A 14733-nucleotide genomic window follows, 5' to 3' on the forward strand; every position below is an offset into this window, starting at 1 on the left:
GGTATTTTCTAAATTTTATACTATAACAAAAAAATAGATTTTGAATTACGAATAACAAAAAAAAATTAAATTTTATACTATAACAAAATAGTAAGTTTGAATTAAGTTTTTCTAGTTAGAAAAGCTTGAAATTTTTTGTCAAATCACCATAACTATATAATTTCCCCTCTTTTTTTTTTTTTTTGTACAATAGTTTGTTTAATTTTAGAAGTGTTCCAATAAAGTTTTTATTTGTAGTGATTTGATTTATATCCCAATGGGTGCATGCTCATTTACCCCTTGTTTCTCTTTTTGCCTATATTTGTTTTTTTTATTGATCTAGAAAATTTATAATTGGTCATCTATGAATATATTTGTCTAGTTGTGAAAAGAGAATAAAAAGGGGAAAATATTAACTTATTTAAGAATATTTTGACCATTTCTCCTTAAATGAAGCTAGTAAATATAAAATGTATTATTTTTTCCTAAAAAAATTGATTAATTTTCCAAAATTGATTTGTAACATAAAAATTTTAATTAAAATTTCCCAAGAAGTAACATGTGCAAACTCTGATTTTGCGTATAAATCTTCTCCCAATTGTATAAACAACCTTTGCTTCATTCCTCTTCCAATTACCGTCGTATCTCCACCGTTCAACCACCGCCAAACTGCCGTAAGCTCCATCACCGAGACTTCCTATCAACGGTGTGTTTAGATCTGTTTGATTTTGGATTGACATCTCATTTCTTTTGGGGGATTTTTTCTTGTGTGGTACTACAATGGCTACGCGTAGGGCTTTTTCTGAAGAATCCTCAAGAGAAATTCTATTGAGTTTGCCTGTGAAATCATTGCTAAGATTCAAATGTGTATGCAAAAATTGGGGCAATCTTATCAATAACCCTAGCTTTACTATAGACCACTTGAATTTAAGTAAGAAGAAGAAGCCTCCGCAACACTTGATTTATGATTATGGTGCAGCCGATGATGCCCCTACTGTTACTTTGGTTTCCGATAAGGGTATAGATGAACAAAATTTCCAAAGGTTTGGAGATAATATTACCAACTTGTTAGGTTCTATTGATGGTGTGTTTTTCATGGAAAGACAAATTGATAATGCCATTTTGTGTACATTATGGAATCCAGCTAACAGAGAGGTGAGACACCTCCCTGCCACCACAATTAGCTTTGAATATTTTATAGGTGATCGCCATTTAGTGTTTGGATTAGATCCTATGACTAAGGATTATAAAGTGATTTATTATAATCACATGGAAGAATATGCAGCGATCTACTCATGTTCTAGGGATTCATGGAAAATATTCAAACATAATCTAGACGTACATCAAAATCCTAGTACGTGTATACGAAACTTTTATAGCAGTGTTGATTATCTGAATGGATATTATTATTGGCTGATAAAGGATGTCAAAAATAAACTTAGTATTCTTTCATTTGACTTTGGGAATGAGGTGTTTGTAGAGATGGAAGGGCCACCACGTGGTCACGAGGATTATAATTGGTCGGCAGAACTGATGTTGCTTGGTGACTCCGTTGGTATCTTGAATTTTGTCGACGGGTTTGTTCATGATGTATGGGTAATGATACAACTAGGCGTTTGGAACAAACTTGTGACCATTCATCTCACTACGCCTACTAAGTCATTTTATGACAACTCTTTTATTTTGGTAACTAAAAGTTCCCGGCTGGTCTCATATAATGTTAGGACAAACAAGACGAGGCTTTTTGAATATCGTCATCCGGGCCTGAAGTCGAATCCACAGTGTGGTGGCTGTGGGGTTTACTATTATAAAGAGAGCTTAGTAACAATTAAACGACAAGGGAATAGTGAGCTCCACCTCAGTCGTTGTTTGACAAAAGTGATGAACATATATTAAATTTCAATAAGAGCTTTAAGCATATTGGATAACATTTACTACATGTTATTTATTTATGGTTCATTCTAGCTTTAATTATGTGCAATATGAGATTACCGTGTGTAATAGTAGTGTTTTTATATTCTAAGTTGTTGGTAATTGTGAGCATTTTAATTTTTATTAAAGTGGCTCATCCCAAGTGTCTTTTAATTGATGTTGCATCTGTTATTGACATTGTTAGACATAAAATTACCTTTTATTTTCCTTATAACTCTTGCATTGTTAATGTGAAGACAGTCGTCGAGGCAGCTGGGATTCCATTGTTTTGGCTTGTTGGACTGAGAATTGCCTGAAAATTAATTAATTAGATGCATGCAATTAGGGAGGGTATTTTAATTAAGATCATATAATAGTAATTACCGTAGTTGGAAATACGAGATTGTTTCCTCTTGTGGCTGTACTGGTGGGGCAAGATATAAATGTGTTATCCAAGCAAAGCAAAAATGACTATTGTTTGGCAAATCCCGTTAAAATAATCAACATCTGGGACGATGTTTGATGTGCAATACCCATTCTTTAGGTTCCTTTCATTTAACCACTGTATAGTATAGTATATAATAGTATTAGAAATCATATATAGAAAAATAATAAAATTAATAATTATCTATACGTTTGTCGTCGTACCACTTTATCAACCGTATTTGGTTTTGGAGTAGGAGGGCATGTTAGCATTCCATGGATTGTGAACTGCAACTTAGATATGAAGAGCTTGCAATGTACATTTGACCTCCCACAATAGCTAGGTTGGAGGCCATTGTAACGTAATAAACAAGATTAACTCCATAGTTTATCTATCAATATTATAATAGTAACATATATATATATGCATGTCTCACTACCCTATTTATACTAACATCTATTATATAAACCTAACATAATTTTAATCATGTATAAATAGTATAATTTTCTGTCGAAGAAGGTTTGAATGCTCCCCCTCAGCCCACTCCTCCCCTAGTTGGACTTGGTCCAAGAAATATATATTAGACTTGTAATATACCAGCTTTAATGCCATCATATCAAATATGTTGTTTCACCAATTTTAATCACATCGTATTAAGTAGTATATTCAAGAAATTGTGTTCATTATATTCGATACACTAATGTGTTACACTTTGTATGTCACATGATCATACACTCCGCTAGAATTCGTAGCTTTTCAACTCATGTTAAGTCAATTAATTTATGTGTTGAAAAGCTACGAATTTTGACTCGTGCTAAGTGCAGCCAATGTGTGTATTGGCAATTTTGGTTGTGGAATTTCTGTCTTAGGTGGTAAGTTTTGAGTCTAGCGAATTAATTTATGTATTTAAGTTGAAAACCGTGAAAGGATGAATCCATCATCAGAGGCGGGACATGAGTCCGTCTCTGCTCATCATATTTGAGTTTCAAAAATTGCAATTAATCTTTGAAATCAGTTCTAATCGAATTTATCGATCATTAAAAAGAAGATTCATGCTAAGTGCATGAAAGATATCGAGTGAATTTTTGACACCGACTAAATCCATTAAAATGATATCTTATAGACGAATTTTTCGATCATAAAAAACTCACGTCAAACATAAAGTAGATTTTGCCACCGACTTAAATCTATCAAAATTGATAAACCTAAAATGTCACTAATGTTGGTGACTATGTGAGAACTTGTCACTTGTGGGATATCCCCATTAAGGTCTATTTATAAAATGGTAAAATTAATAAAATCTGCAAGAACTTTGCGTATCTTATTTTTCTATTGAGTAAGACAATTTGATAATTCTAAAAATTTAAAATAATATAAAAGCTATTACACTACAAAAAAAAACCCAAATTGCCAACAGATTTTACTAACAACTTAAGCTGGTAAGTATTCTACTAACAAATTACCAACATATTTCTAACTGAATTATATTTTAAAACTTAACAACAAAATTCTAATAGATTACCAACCAAAATCTTACTAACTAAGTATTTTAGTTGGTAAATACGGCGGAAAAAAATGGCGCCAAATTTAGCAGCATTCTATCAATGGATTACCAACTGAAATATTACTAACGCACACCTTTTGTTGGTAATATTACCAACAAAGTATATATCGGTTGGTAAATATGACAAAAAAATTATTTATATAATTTATTAAAATATTACCAATGAATTACTAACCAAACATTTACCAACGGCATAGGCAGGTGTAGGTGAAGTTTGATAATAGGGTTGAGGAATTTGGGTATACTGACTATAGTATGAAGGTTGGGGTAATGGGTTTTGGTAGGTTAACATTTGATTTGGCCTACGTTCCTGGATGGTCATGACAATAGACACACCGTCCTTCTTCTTCTTAAGGGCTCCTCCGATTGAATCCGACTGAATTGCCTTACTTGTCGCTTGCAAGGCTGCCAAATTAGTGATTCTCCCAGTTTTAATACCTTATTCAATAAATTCTCCCATCCTGACAACCTCAAAGAACTTTTGCCCTACAACACTTAACATATTTTCATAGTACGTTGCATCTTTTTGGGATTGCATAAAAAAAGAGGTCATCTTACTTTCTGCCATTAGAGGTTGAACTTTTGCGGCATCTGTTCGCCACCGCATTGCATACTCTCTGAATGACTCTATTGACTACTTTTCCAACTTCATCAAGTAGAACCTGTCCGGAATTGCCTCAGTGTTAAACTTGAACCTATCCATGAATTCTTACGCCATCGCACCCCAACTATTCCATTTTTGTGGGTCTCGACTCGTGTACCAATCAAGGGCCTCTCCCGTCAAGCTCCTTATAAACAAGTTCATTCTAATGGCCTCATCTTTCCCCACTCCAACGTAACTAACTTGTCACAATACGACCTTAAATGAGCTCGAGGATTTTCCTTCCCATCAAATTTCAGTACCTCATACCCCACGGGTAATTCAACATCAGGATGAACACATAAATCCTCATATTCAAGACCTTCAACCCCCTTATGGACTTGGATACTTTTGAAAGCTTCCTTCAAATTACGAATCTCCCTAGCTACATTGTTATCTGTTCTTGACCTTGCTTCTTTCTCCATCTCTTCGTATGGATCGACTTCTGGCATGGTTGGTATTAGATTAAGCAAAGGTTGAGCTTCCGCTACAGATACTTGAGGCACATATTGCATGTTAGGGATTGCAGTGTGTGCCACCGGCACATGTTGGGTTGTTTGGTATTTTTGGGTAGGTAAGACAGTTTGGGTGAGTGGGGTAGTTTGGGTAAGTGAGTTAGTTTGGCTGACTGGAGTTTGGATAAGTGAAGTTTAGGGCGCATATGGGGTAGTGAAGGGTAAATGGTTGGCTCATTGCGGATTGTTTTGTGGAAAGTTGGGTTGTTAAGGGTTGGTGGATTGTTTGGAAGCAGTTGGATTGGTCTTGTGAAGGGAATGGTTTGGTGGAAAGTATTGAGGAGTTGGAGAGTCAACATGTGGAAAAAGAGACGGAGTAGCTGTGTTTGTTCCATGCTCGGGAAGTGGCGTGTTCAAAGTGATGGACAAATTGGTGAGATTTCGAAGTCGATCAATCTCACTTTGCATATTGGCCATTTTTTGCATCAAATTGGCAATGTGTTCATCATAAAGGATTGGTTCCATTCCTTCCGAAGTCTCGGGTTCATCTCTCAGGACAATGACAAGTCCCAAACTATTTTAATCAGATGCACCTGAATCAGTCATGTCTGCACGTGCTTTTGATTTCGTAAAGTATGGATGATCCGCCAGTTCGTAGTCAACGCAAATCTACCTTTGGGGAAATAAATCATAAGGAAGAAAATCTTCAAAAAGAGAGAAATATTAGTATCAAGTGGGTGATTGTTGTTTAAATGATATTAATAATTAGGTAGATAATTAAATAATAACAATAAATAAATAGAGAATAAACATGTATTATACAGCAAGTAAATCACATAACAAAATAATAAACAAAATATTCAAAAGAAAATGCATCCTAATATGCACGGGACCTCTTTTTGCCAGAGGTGGGCCTAAATGTCAAACATAACGTGATTATGATAGATTGATCCAAGCCATTAATTTGTGACAACTCGAGTTTTGGGAAACAAAAGGTCAAGTTTTCATTAATACAAAAAAAGGAAGGAGAGTACAACGAAGAAACTAAAAAAATACATAAAAGATGACATAATATAAAGACAAATCTAAGACTTGGCCTAAATTTGCTATCAATCACGCTGGTGGAGGAAGTGAAGATGATGCACCCACGTTGCTAGGTCTTGCTCCCGTATTGTCCAAATATCGCATTATATTTTCCATTTGATCCCACATTTCAGGAGTAACTATTTTGGTTCCAAGACGAGAATGTCTTATCAAGATCGTCGTTCCAATATCCTCAAAACCTTGCTCACCTTTTGGACTTATGATATTGCGATCTTCTCGAAACCATACCTGATATTCTGGAATTTCCTTTTCAGGCCCATTTCCGATATCTATAGTGAGGATATTGTCCCACTCATGAAGAATCTTTCTGGCTCTAGGGACTTCAAAGTTTGGTCCAAAGGGAATTTCAGAATTCCTCATATTTGCTCGAAGAGGAATTACTTGTGGTTGACCAAACTGTTGAAGCACGCGCACCGGAGCATATGGCTGGAGACCTTTTAACCCAATAAGCTCGATATAATAAAACCTTCTACATCTTATATAGGCAGGGGAACGTGGAAGTAATGGATATTTTCATTAAATTTGGTCACTAGTGCGGTGGGCCAGAAACTCATACCAATCATCAGTATCAACCGTATACACAAACTCTTTCATCCTATCGTAAAAACTGTTAATATGATTTGTGTTACTAAAGCAAATGTCATCCATGTTTTTACGTTGGTGAAAATGTTCCATTGCCCACATTTGTAAAAGAAGATTGCAACCTTCAAAGAAGTTTGATTCCCCTCTTTTACATTTCCCAAAAGCTCAAAATATTTCTGCTACAATCATGGGAACCACAGTGAGTTCTTCGTCATCTACTCCCTCAAAAAGTACTCGAGCCACAGATATATGCAAGTGCTAATGTATCCATGTTCTCGTGGGAATACCAAAGTTCCTAGTAAAGCTAAAGCCACAACAAATGCAATAGGACGTCTAACTTGCCAATGAACTTGAGTACAAGAGAATTTTTTCCTAAACAACTTGTAACTATCCGAGCGTCCATACCTCTCATATAGGTAGTCCAAAGAAACCCAATTATTTTCGAAGCACCGAAGTTTCTTTTCATTTTTCAACCCTAAGTAGCGAAGAAATTTCTTTCCTGATTGATTGTGTGGAATAATTTGACCCATTATTTGATACTTCAAACTGGTGAAATAGAGGATTTCCTCCAATGTAGGTGTTAGTTCAAAGTCTTTGAAGGCGAATACAACACGGTCTGGATCCCAAAACTGAATTAGTGCTCTAATCACATGTTTGTCGGGGTGATTTTGAATAGCAGAGGGAGGCACCCCAACCTTCTTGTAATCGCTAGTTTCTCAGTTGGAGTGAAATTTTCCCACCATGTCCTCAATTTATGCGGGAAACCCTCGACGATCCTAACTTTGGGCACTTGGGGAACTGAACTCATCTTACATGACAAATCAAAATAAAATGAACACATAATTTCCAAACTCGCTATGTCAAAATTAGGCTTGGATCTGTCTATCATTATCACATTGCACAAAACATACTTGTTGGTCGTTGGGACATGAAACCCGTCGACAATAAGGGTGAATTTCTTAAATGTGGATCCGATACCCGGGATCAATCCACCTAAGGTGAATGCATGCATGACTTAAATTAAGGGGTGGTTTAGCTCTATCTTATGTTTTCTATGATTTGGCTTACTAGACACAAGGTTCCCGAGTGGACAACTTGAATGAGAAGGCTATGCGGTCATACGGAAAAAGATCCAGACACCCCGCGCATATGTCAACTCTCCTAACTTTTGGATTTTGAAAGAAATTTACGGGTGCGCAAAACACACCTCGCGTGTACGTGTGATAGTGTGAGATTTCCAGAATTGGAGGAATTATGAACGGAATGACATTTTATATAAATCAATAACAAATAAACAATTTATATGAAGCAGTAACAAATAACCAGTTTATACCACGTAAGCATGATAAGTAAATCATTTAGGCATTTTAAAATAAAATAAACAACAAAAACGAAACCATTAAATGTTAAAAATTTAATTATTAACCTAAGTCTGTTATGGTTTAGAACCTAAATTCCCCAGTGAAGTCACCAAGCTGTTATACCCCATTTTAACCAAGGTCAAATTAGTGTACAACATATTGGTGATTTTCAAATAATTAAGTTAAGAAGTCGCCACCTAATTAATTTTAAAGGTTAATTAGGACACCTAAATATTCAACTAAATAATATTAAAATTGACTTCAATTAAGGTCTACTAACTTAAAAAGATTCTAGGTAAGGGTTCTAGTTATCCTAAAGAGAAGGGGTATGACATCCTTTAAGATCCGTTAAAGACGGTTACCGGCCAAACTTAGGTTAATTAGATAGAAAATAAAATAACCATTAAAAGCTAAGAAAATAACTAATATTAATTAAATCATGGCAAGTTAACCTTAAAAAAGTTAAAGTATAAAAACCTTAAAATATACTAATTTTACGTATAAAGATCTAAAGAATGAAAGAAAACAATCGTCTAACTTTAGAGGTTTTAAATTAGTTTAAAATTGATTTTTTTTAACGAGAAAAAGGAGTTTGAATGAAATATGCATAATTTGTTATCTTCAAAATAGCTAGCCAAGTCAAATGCTTTATGTTTAAGAAAGAAAATCTTTTTATGAAATTGAATTAACAAGGAAATCTTAAAGCTAAAGATAACGAAAATATATTTTGCCTTGATAAAAAATAAAAGTTTTTATCCAATTAAAAGCCTTTTGTTTTCAAATTTGCCTACTCAAAATTCCCAAAAAGGAGCTGTGTTTTAAAGCTTTAGACGTATCAACATCTTATAAAGTTAACATTTTTAAAGTATAAACAAAGACGTACAAATCGCCCTTTTTAAATTCTCAAAATAACTCACTTTAGAGTCCAAATATTTACACTTTTGTTTTTAATTTTAACAAAGGATTGTGGAAAGTGTTAGAAAAGTTGTATTTAAGACCTTAGTTTATCAAAAAGTACAGTTTAAGGGTTGATACATGTTCATTATAAAAAGGGTCCAACTTCTTTGCTAAACAAAGATTTCTCAAACTAACAAACGAGTTAAGCAACAAAAGAACTTAAATTAAAGGTCATTGTTCTAAGCCAAATTAATATATTAAACCCAATATCTAGAGGAGGGGAAGGTGAGCTACTAGGTTTGCTTAAGTTCTTAGTTAATTAGTTTGCATAAGTTCAAATATAAATTGAAACAAAACATAAATATAGGTACCAAAAGACAGTATAAAATGTTAGTCAAAGATAACAACATATATGTATGCATAAAAAATATAAAGCTTTGAGATAAGGAGGAAGTGCGGGATTTTCTTTTGGAATGAGTGAATCATTCTAGACACGAGCTAAATGCAAGATAGGTTGCTTCTCTAATTTGGATAGAGGTGGAGTCATATTGCAACTCCATATGCGCCCCCGAATATACATGTAAATAAAAAGAAAGTAAAGAGGAGATTAGTGAGATGATTCAACTTTAAACGATAGTGAAAATCAAATATAGAGCTAAGCAAAATTATACAATGTATATACTATTACAAACACAAGATTTATGCAAGCGTCAAATAAAATACTCATTTAGCTATTGAAGAGTTCTGAACCAACTAAAAATAGTTAAATCATAAAATATATATATTGAACATAAGCTAAACCTCAAATTCTTCATATTTAACTAGGAAGAAATAGTTCATAGCCTTCATGATATCAAACAGGCTTCCATACATATCTCTAATAGAATATAAAAGAATAAAAACGTATACTCATATAACGTGAACAATGAGGCTACAACCATGGCTCTTTTGATATTGAATTCTTTTTACATAGCCAACACATAATATTTTTTTTTTTAAAATTAAATAAAAGAAGAAAAGAAACAAAAAAGATTGTACACTAACAGAGAGTTAAAAGTATAGCTACATGGGGAAATCACATGTAGTGTGAGATCATGATATGCTAATATTTATCACTTAATTTCTAATTATGCCAAAATAGAAGCTATATCCTTTAGATATACTTTTACATAACAATACACGAGCTGTAATTTTTATAATACAAAGACACCAAATGAAGAATTAACTAATAACCAAAACTGATTTCATGTGAAACTAAAACGGAACCATTCTTTCAATCACAACGTCTAAAACGTAAAACATTTGAATGTCGAACAAGAAGCGTCTAGCAACTGACAACTNAGCTGTAATTTTTATAATACAAAGACACCAAATGAAGAATTAACTAATAACCAAAACTGATTTCATGTGAAACTAAAACGGAACCATTCTTTCAATCCCAACGTCTAAAACGTAAAACATTTGAATGTCGAACAAGAAGCGTCTAGCAACTGGCAACTTTGAAACCAACTAAAAATAGATTAAAACAATAACATCTTTCTCAAGCTTAAGATAAACTAAAAAAAAGCTTTGAGTTTTATATAATATTTTTAACTAAAAAAAAAAAAAGAAACCATAACCAACATTTTTCTTAAAAAGAGCTTCTGTCGAGAGATTAAAAATAAATAAGTTGTAAGACTTGAAACAAAACAAAAATAAACTGATTTCCACATTATAAACTCAACCTAAATTAGAACAAGTCCAAATCTCTACATGTCTCAAAAAAATACAAAATATTCCCCATATAACTTTGGTCACAACCAACTTAAGCAAGAATCACTCTGGGCATATAGATTTCTTAGAATGTTTATTTAATCACGATGGTAAAACAGAGATACAAAGGGGAGTATTACCTGTTGCAGGGCAGTGAACAAGGTTACCTCGATCAAAGGTCTGTGTTCAAACAATGACGGACTCGAGCAGGCTTGAGATTGGAATTCCCGGCGAGTTCGAAAGAGAATATCAAATTGGAATTCCCGGCGAGTTCGAAAGAGAATATCAAAGGCAATTTTCTTAGCAAAACGCAGTGCTTTAAAGTACTATGGGGGCGAGAAACTTGGTTCAAAGCTGAAAATACAAATGTATACTTATAGGCAAAAATAAGAAAAGATTTGGGCGGGATATGAAGCCGTTTGAAATTCAAAATCGCTGTTTCAAGCTGATCTCAATATGTGACAAAGAACCATTGATAAACATGGATTTTCTTCCGTGATTCGTACAAATCCTCACTTGAAATAGTAACTCTGCCTTTGCTTTTGATATAGAAAACTATAGAAAACCTTGAAGCATGAAAGTGGGAAAAGAAATAGAGACGTGTATTCAATTTTCCAAACTTGCACGAAATGACGCATTAAGCGTCTGTCAATGAAAAACATTTGAAAGTTACGCCTGAAAAGGAAAGAGGCCCGAGCGGCGCGTTTAGAGTAGAGAAAAGTTTAAAACCTAATTTGTTTGCTAGGGATTGAAGGGAATGGGCTGGCTGAAATGTAAATGGGCTGATCACTTGGTCTGATTTAAGGCTTTTGGGCCGAATTTCTTAGCCTTTTCTTTTCTTCTTTTAAATTACTTTGGGCTTCTTACTTTATAACTAATACAAAATATGTTATAAGATGACAACTAATAATTTACATAATAAAAAAATCAATATTACGACTTTATGCTAATGTTAAATATAGATACAAGATATCGACTTATAATTAATTTAATAAAATATGAAGCTTGAAATAAAATGACGACAATCGATTATTTAAGGAAAAGAGGTATAAAAAAAATAATATTAGTAATTTTGATAATAAAACTAATAATTTTAGAAGATATATAGTCATAATAGTAAAAATAGTTGTGAAAAGGGATTATTTTATACGTTATAAAATTAGAATCTTGAAAACAATAAATTAGAAAAAATGAGGGTCAAAATTGGGTGTCAACAAATAGGTCCACTGATATCCCCATGTATACATTCTAAAAATTGAGGGGATTCAATGTTAACCTTCATTGGTGATGGCCTAGTAATCAATTTGCCTTAACAACAAACAGCACATGAAAACTTATCATTTGTAAGAATCTTCAGGTTCTTTAATGGATGTCCATTTGAGTTTTCAATGATTCGTCTCATCATTATTGATCCAAGATGACCTATTCGGTCATGCCAAAGCACAAAAGTTTTTAAGTCAGTAAACTTCTGGTTTACGATAGAGTGTGCTTCAATTGTTCTTATTTTTGCATAATATAAGCCAGAAGATAAAGTTGATAATTTCTCTAACACATATTTCTGGTCTGAGACAATCTTGGTAATACCAAGGTATTCAACATTCATTTCATTTATTGTCTCAACATGATATCCATTTCGGCGAATATCTTTAAAACTTAACACGTTTCTTGGGGATTTAGAAGAGAACAATGCATCTTCTATAACAAGTTTTGTCCCCTTAGGCAGAAATATAGTAGCTCTTCCGGAGCCTTCTATTAAGTTCGAATTACCAGAAATTGTAGTAACATTTGCTTTTCTTCTAAGCAAGTAAGAGAAATATTTCTCATCTTTGAATATGGCGTGCGTTGCTCCACTATCAATTACACAAATATCTTCATGATTGATCATTGATCCAAACAAAATTTGAGAGGTATCCATATACTCTTCAAGATAAAAGATATAAACGAAGTAAACATTATAATATTATTACTAAAAGAAAACATTACACAACCTTTTATTTATTTACAAGACTAGGAAAACATATTCATACTAGTTCATACAAACGACAGAAGTAAAATATATTTACATTATTACAAACCCATCACCTATCAGGTGATCTATTTTTCCTTCGGGATTCTCAAAGAAATTTGCTATATCTAGATGCATGGGTTCAACATTATCTTCAGAGATAAAGTTGGCTTCTGCGTTATTTTTCACTTCCTTCAGGGAAGCTTGACATAGCTCAACCAGGTGCCTTGGCGTACGACAGGTACGGGACTAATGCCCTTTTCCACCACAACGATAACATTTGTTGTCTGAATTTTTCTTCTGCACCACTTCATGCTTTTCATCCTTCTTTTTACACTGGTGGTGGTGAAGGTTATTATTTAGTGCAAGACGATCACCATGATTGAAATTTCTTCCTCGACCACGGCTACGGCCACGACTTTTTCCAAGCTTAGATTGGTGAAAATTTGTCGTATTTACTTCAGGAAATGGCATAGAGCCAGCACGTCAACTTTCATGGTTTTTCATCAGTAAGTCACTATGTTGTTCAGCAACAAGGAGATGTGAAATTAATTCTGAATATTTTTTAAATCCCATTTCTCGGTATTGCTGCTGTAGGAGCACTCGAGGCAGGGAAAGTGGAAAATGTTTTCTCCAGCATATCATGGTCAATGATATTTTCTCCGCATAATTTTAATTGTGAGATGATTTTAAACATGGAAGAGTTATACTCACTGATAGATTTAAAATCTTGAAGTCTTAAATAGATCCAGTCATAACGTGCCTGTGGAAGGACGACCAACTTCAGGTGGTCATATCTATCTTTTAAATTAGTCCACAACACCAGAGGATCTTTAACAGTGAGATATTCCATTTTTAAACCCTCATCAAGGTAATGACGGAGAAATATCATTGCCTTAGCACGGTTTTGATTCGATGCTTGATTTTTTTTTCTTGGATGGTGTCTGCCAGACCCATCGCATCAAGATGAATTTCTGCATCAAACACCTATGCTAGATAGCCTTTTTTCGATATGTCTTAAGCAAGAAATTCAAGTTTAGAAAGATTTGACATTATTTAAGAAAGAAAAATTTATTCCTTCAAGACTTTTAAAGTCATTACTTGAACTGGCAGAGACTCGTGCTGATAACGTGTTATAAAATAACTAACTAAAATTAATATACTAAAAGAAGGACAATTGAGAGAGTAATGTATTTCAATACATATATATTCCTTTGTAAATGTAATGGCTATTTATAGCCAAAAGATGACTTACAAATGTATAACTTGGCCATTTTAATTGGTCAAGTGATGGTGGCCCTCCAATGGGTTAGTCCCACATGGCATGAACCTTGGCTTTACACTATTACAAGTGATGTAAGTCCTCAAATTGTTGGGGGCCACATGGCATCCATATTTGCTTTACAACAAAGATTATATATTTCCAATACAATATTGCAAAAAGTAAACCCACGAGAAATTAACAACAGTTGAATGGGAAAACATTAAATATGGCTTTAATTGTATTGTACTAGTATATGTTATATTGTATGAACATATTCTATAATAGATGAAAAAGCACCTCCTCTGTTTATCTCTTTTTCATGAACATATTTATTTTCGGGAAGAAAATGTCTCTATTTGCTCCATTATAATTTAATTATTTATCAAGTAAAAGAGGTACTTAATATTTTTTTGAAATTTTAATAGGTACTACTTAATTATGTGTAGCAAATATTTATGATGTTATAAACTTAAATTTTTTATTTATTTTTCCATCTCTTTATTTTTAAAAATTACTTTTTATTTTGAATATTAATGTTAGATAGTTAATATTATATTATTGTTATCGAAAAAGGGCCAAACGTGTCCTTATCCTTTGAGAAATGGTTTATAAATACTCTCCTTCCACCTTCGGGTTCAAAAATACCCTTAATGTTTTTTTTTAGTTCAAACCTACCCCTCAAACTAACAGAACTAAAGTCAAGTTTTGACTCTTTTAAAAGAGACACCTAGCATTTTCTAATTGGTCCACAAATTTTAATTTCAAAATAATTTTATGAAAAATCCCCCCATTCAA

The 14733-nt window shown here is 33.4% G+C and overlaps 1 protein-coding gene across 1 annotated transcript; it reads left to right on the forward strand.

The window, feature by feature from the left end:
• The first annotated feature begins 759 nt into the window (after positions 1–759).
• LOC125868896 (F-box/kelch-repeat protein At3g23880-like) lies at positions 760–2207 on the forward strand. The gene is made up of 3 exons (XM_049549462.1): positions 760–1134; positions 1402–1575; positions 2148–2207. Exons 1-3 carry the CDS (start codon positions 760–762, stop codon positions 2205–2207), a joined length of 609 nt encoding a protein of 202 aa, XP_049405419.1.
• The last annotated feature ends 12526 nt before the right edge of the window (positions 2208–14733 follow it).

The sequence above is a fragment of the Solanum stenotomum genome, chromosome 6, assembly GCF_019186545.1.
Source record: "Solanum stenotomum isolate F172 chromosome 6, ASM1918654v1, whole genome shotgun sequence".
NCBI classification, from domain to species: domain Eukaryota; kingdom Viridiplantae; phylum Streptophyta; class Magnoliopsida; order Solanales; family Solanaceae; genus Solanum; species Solanum stenotomum.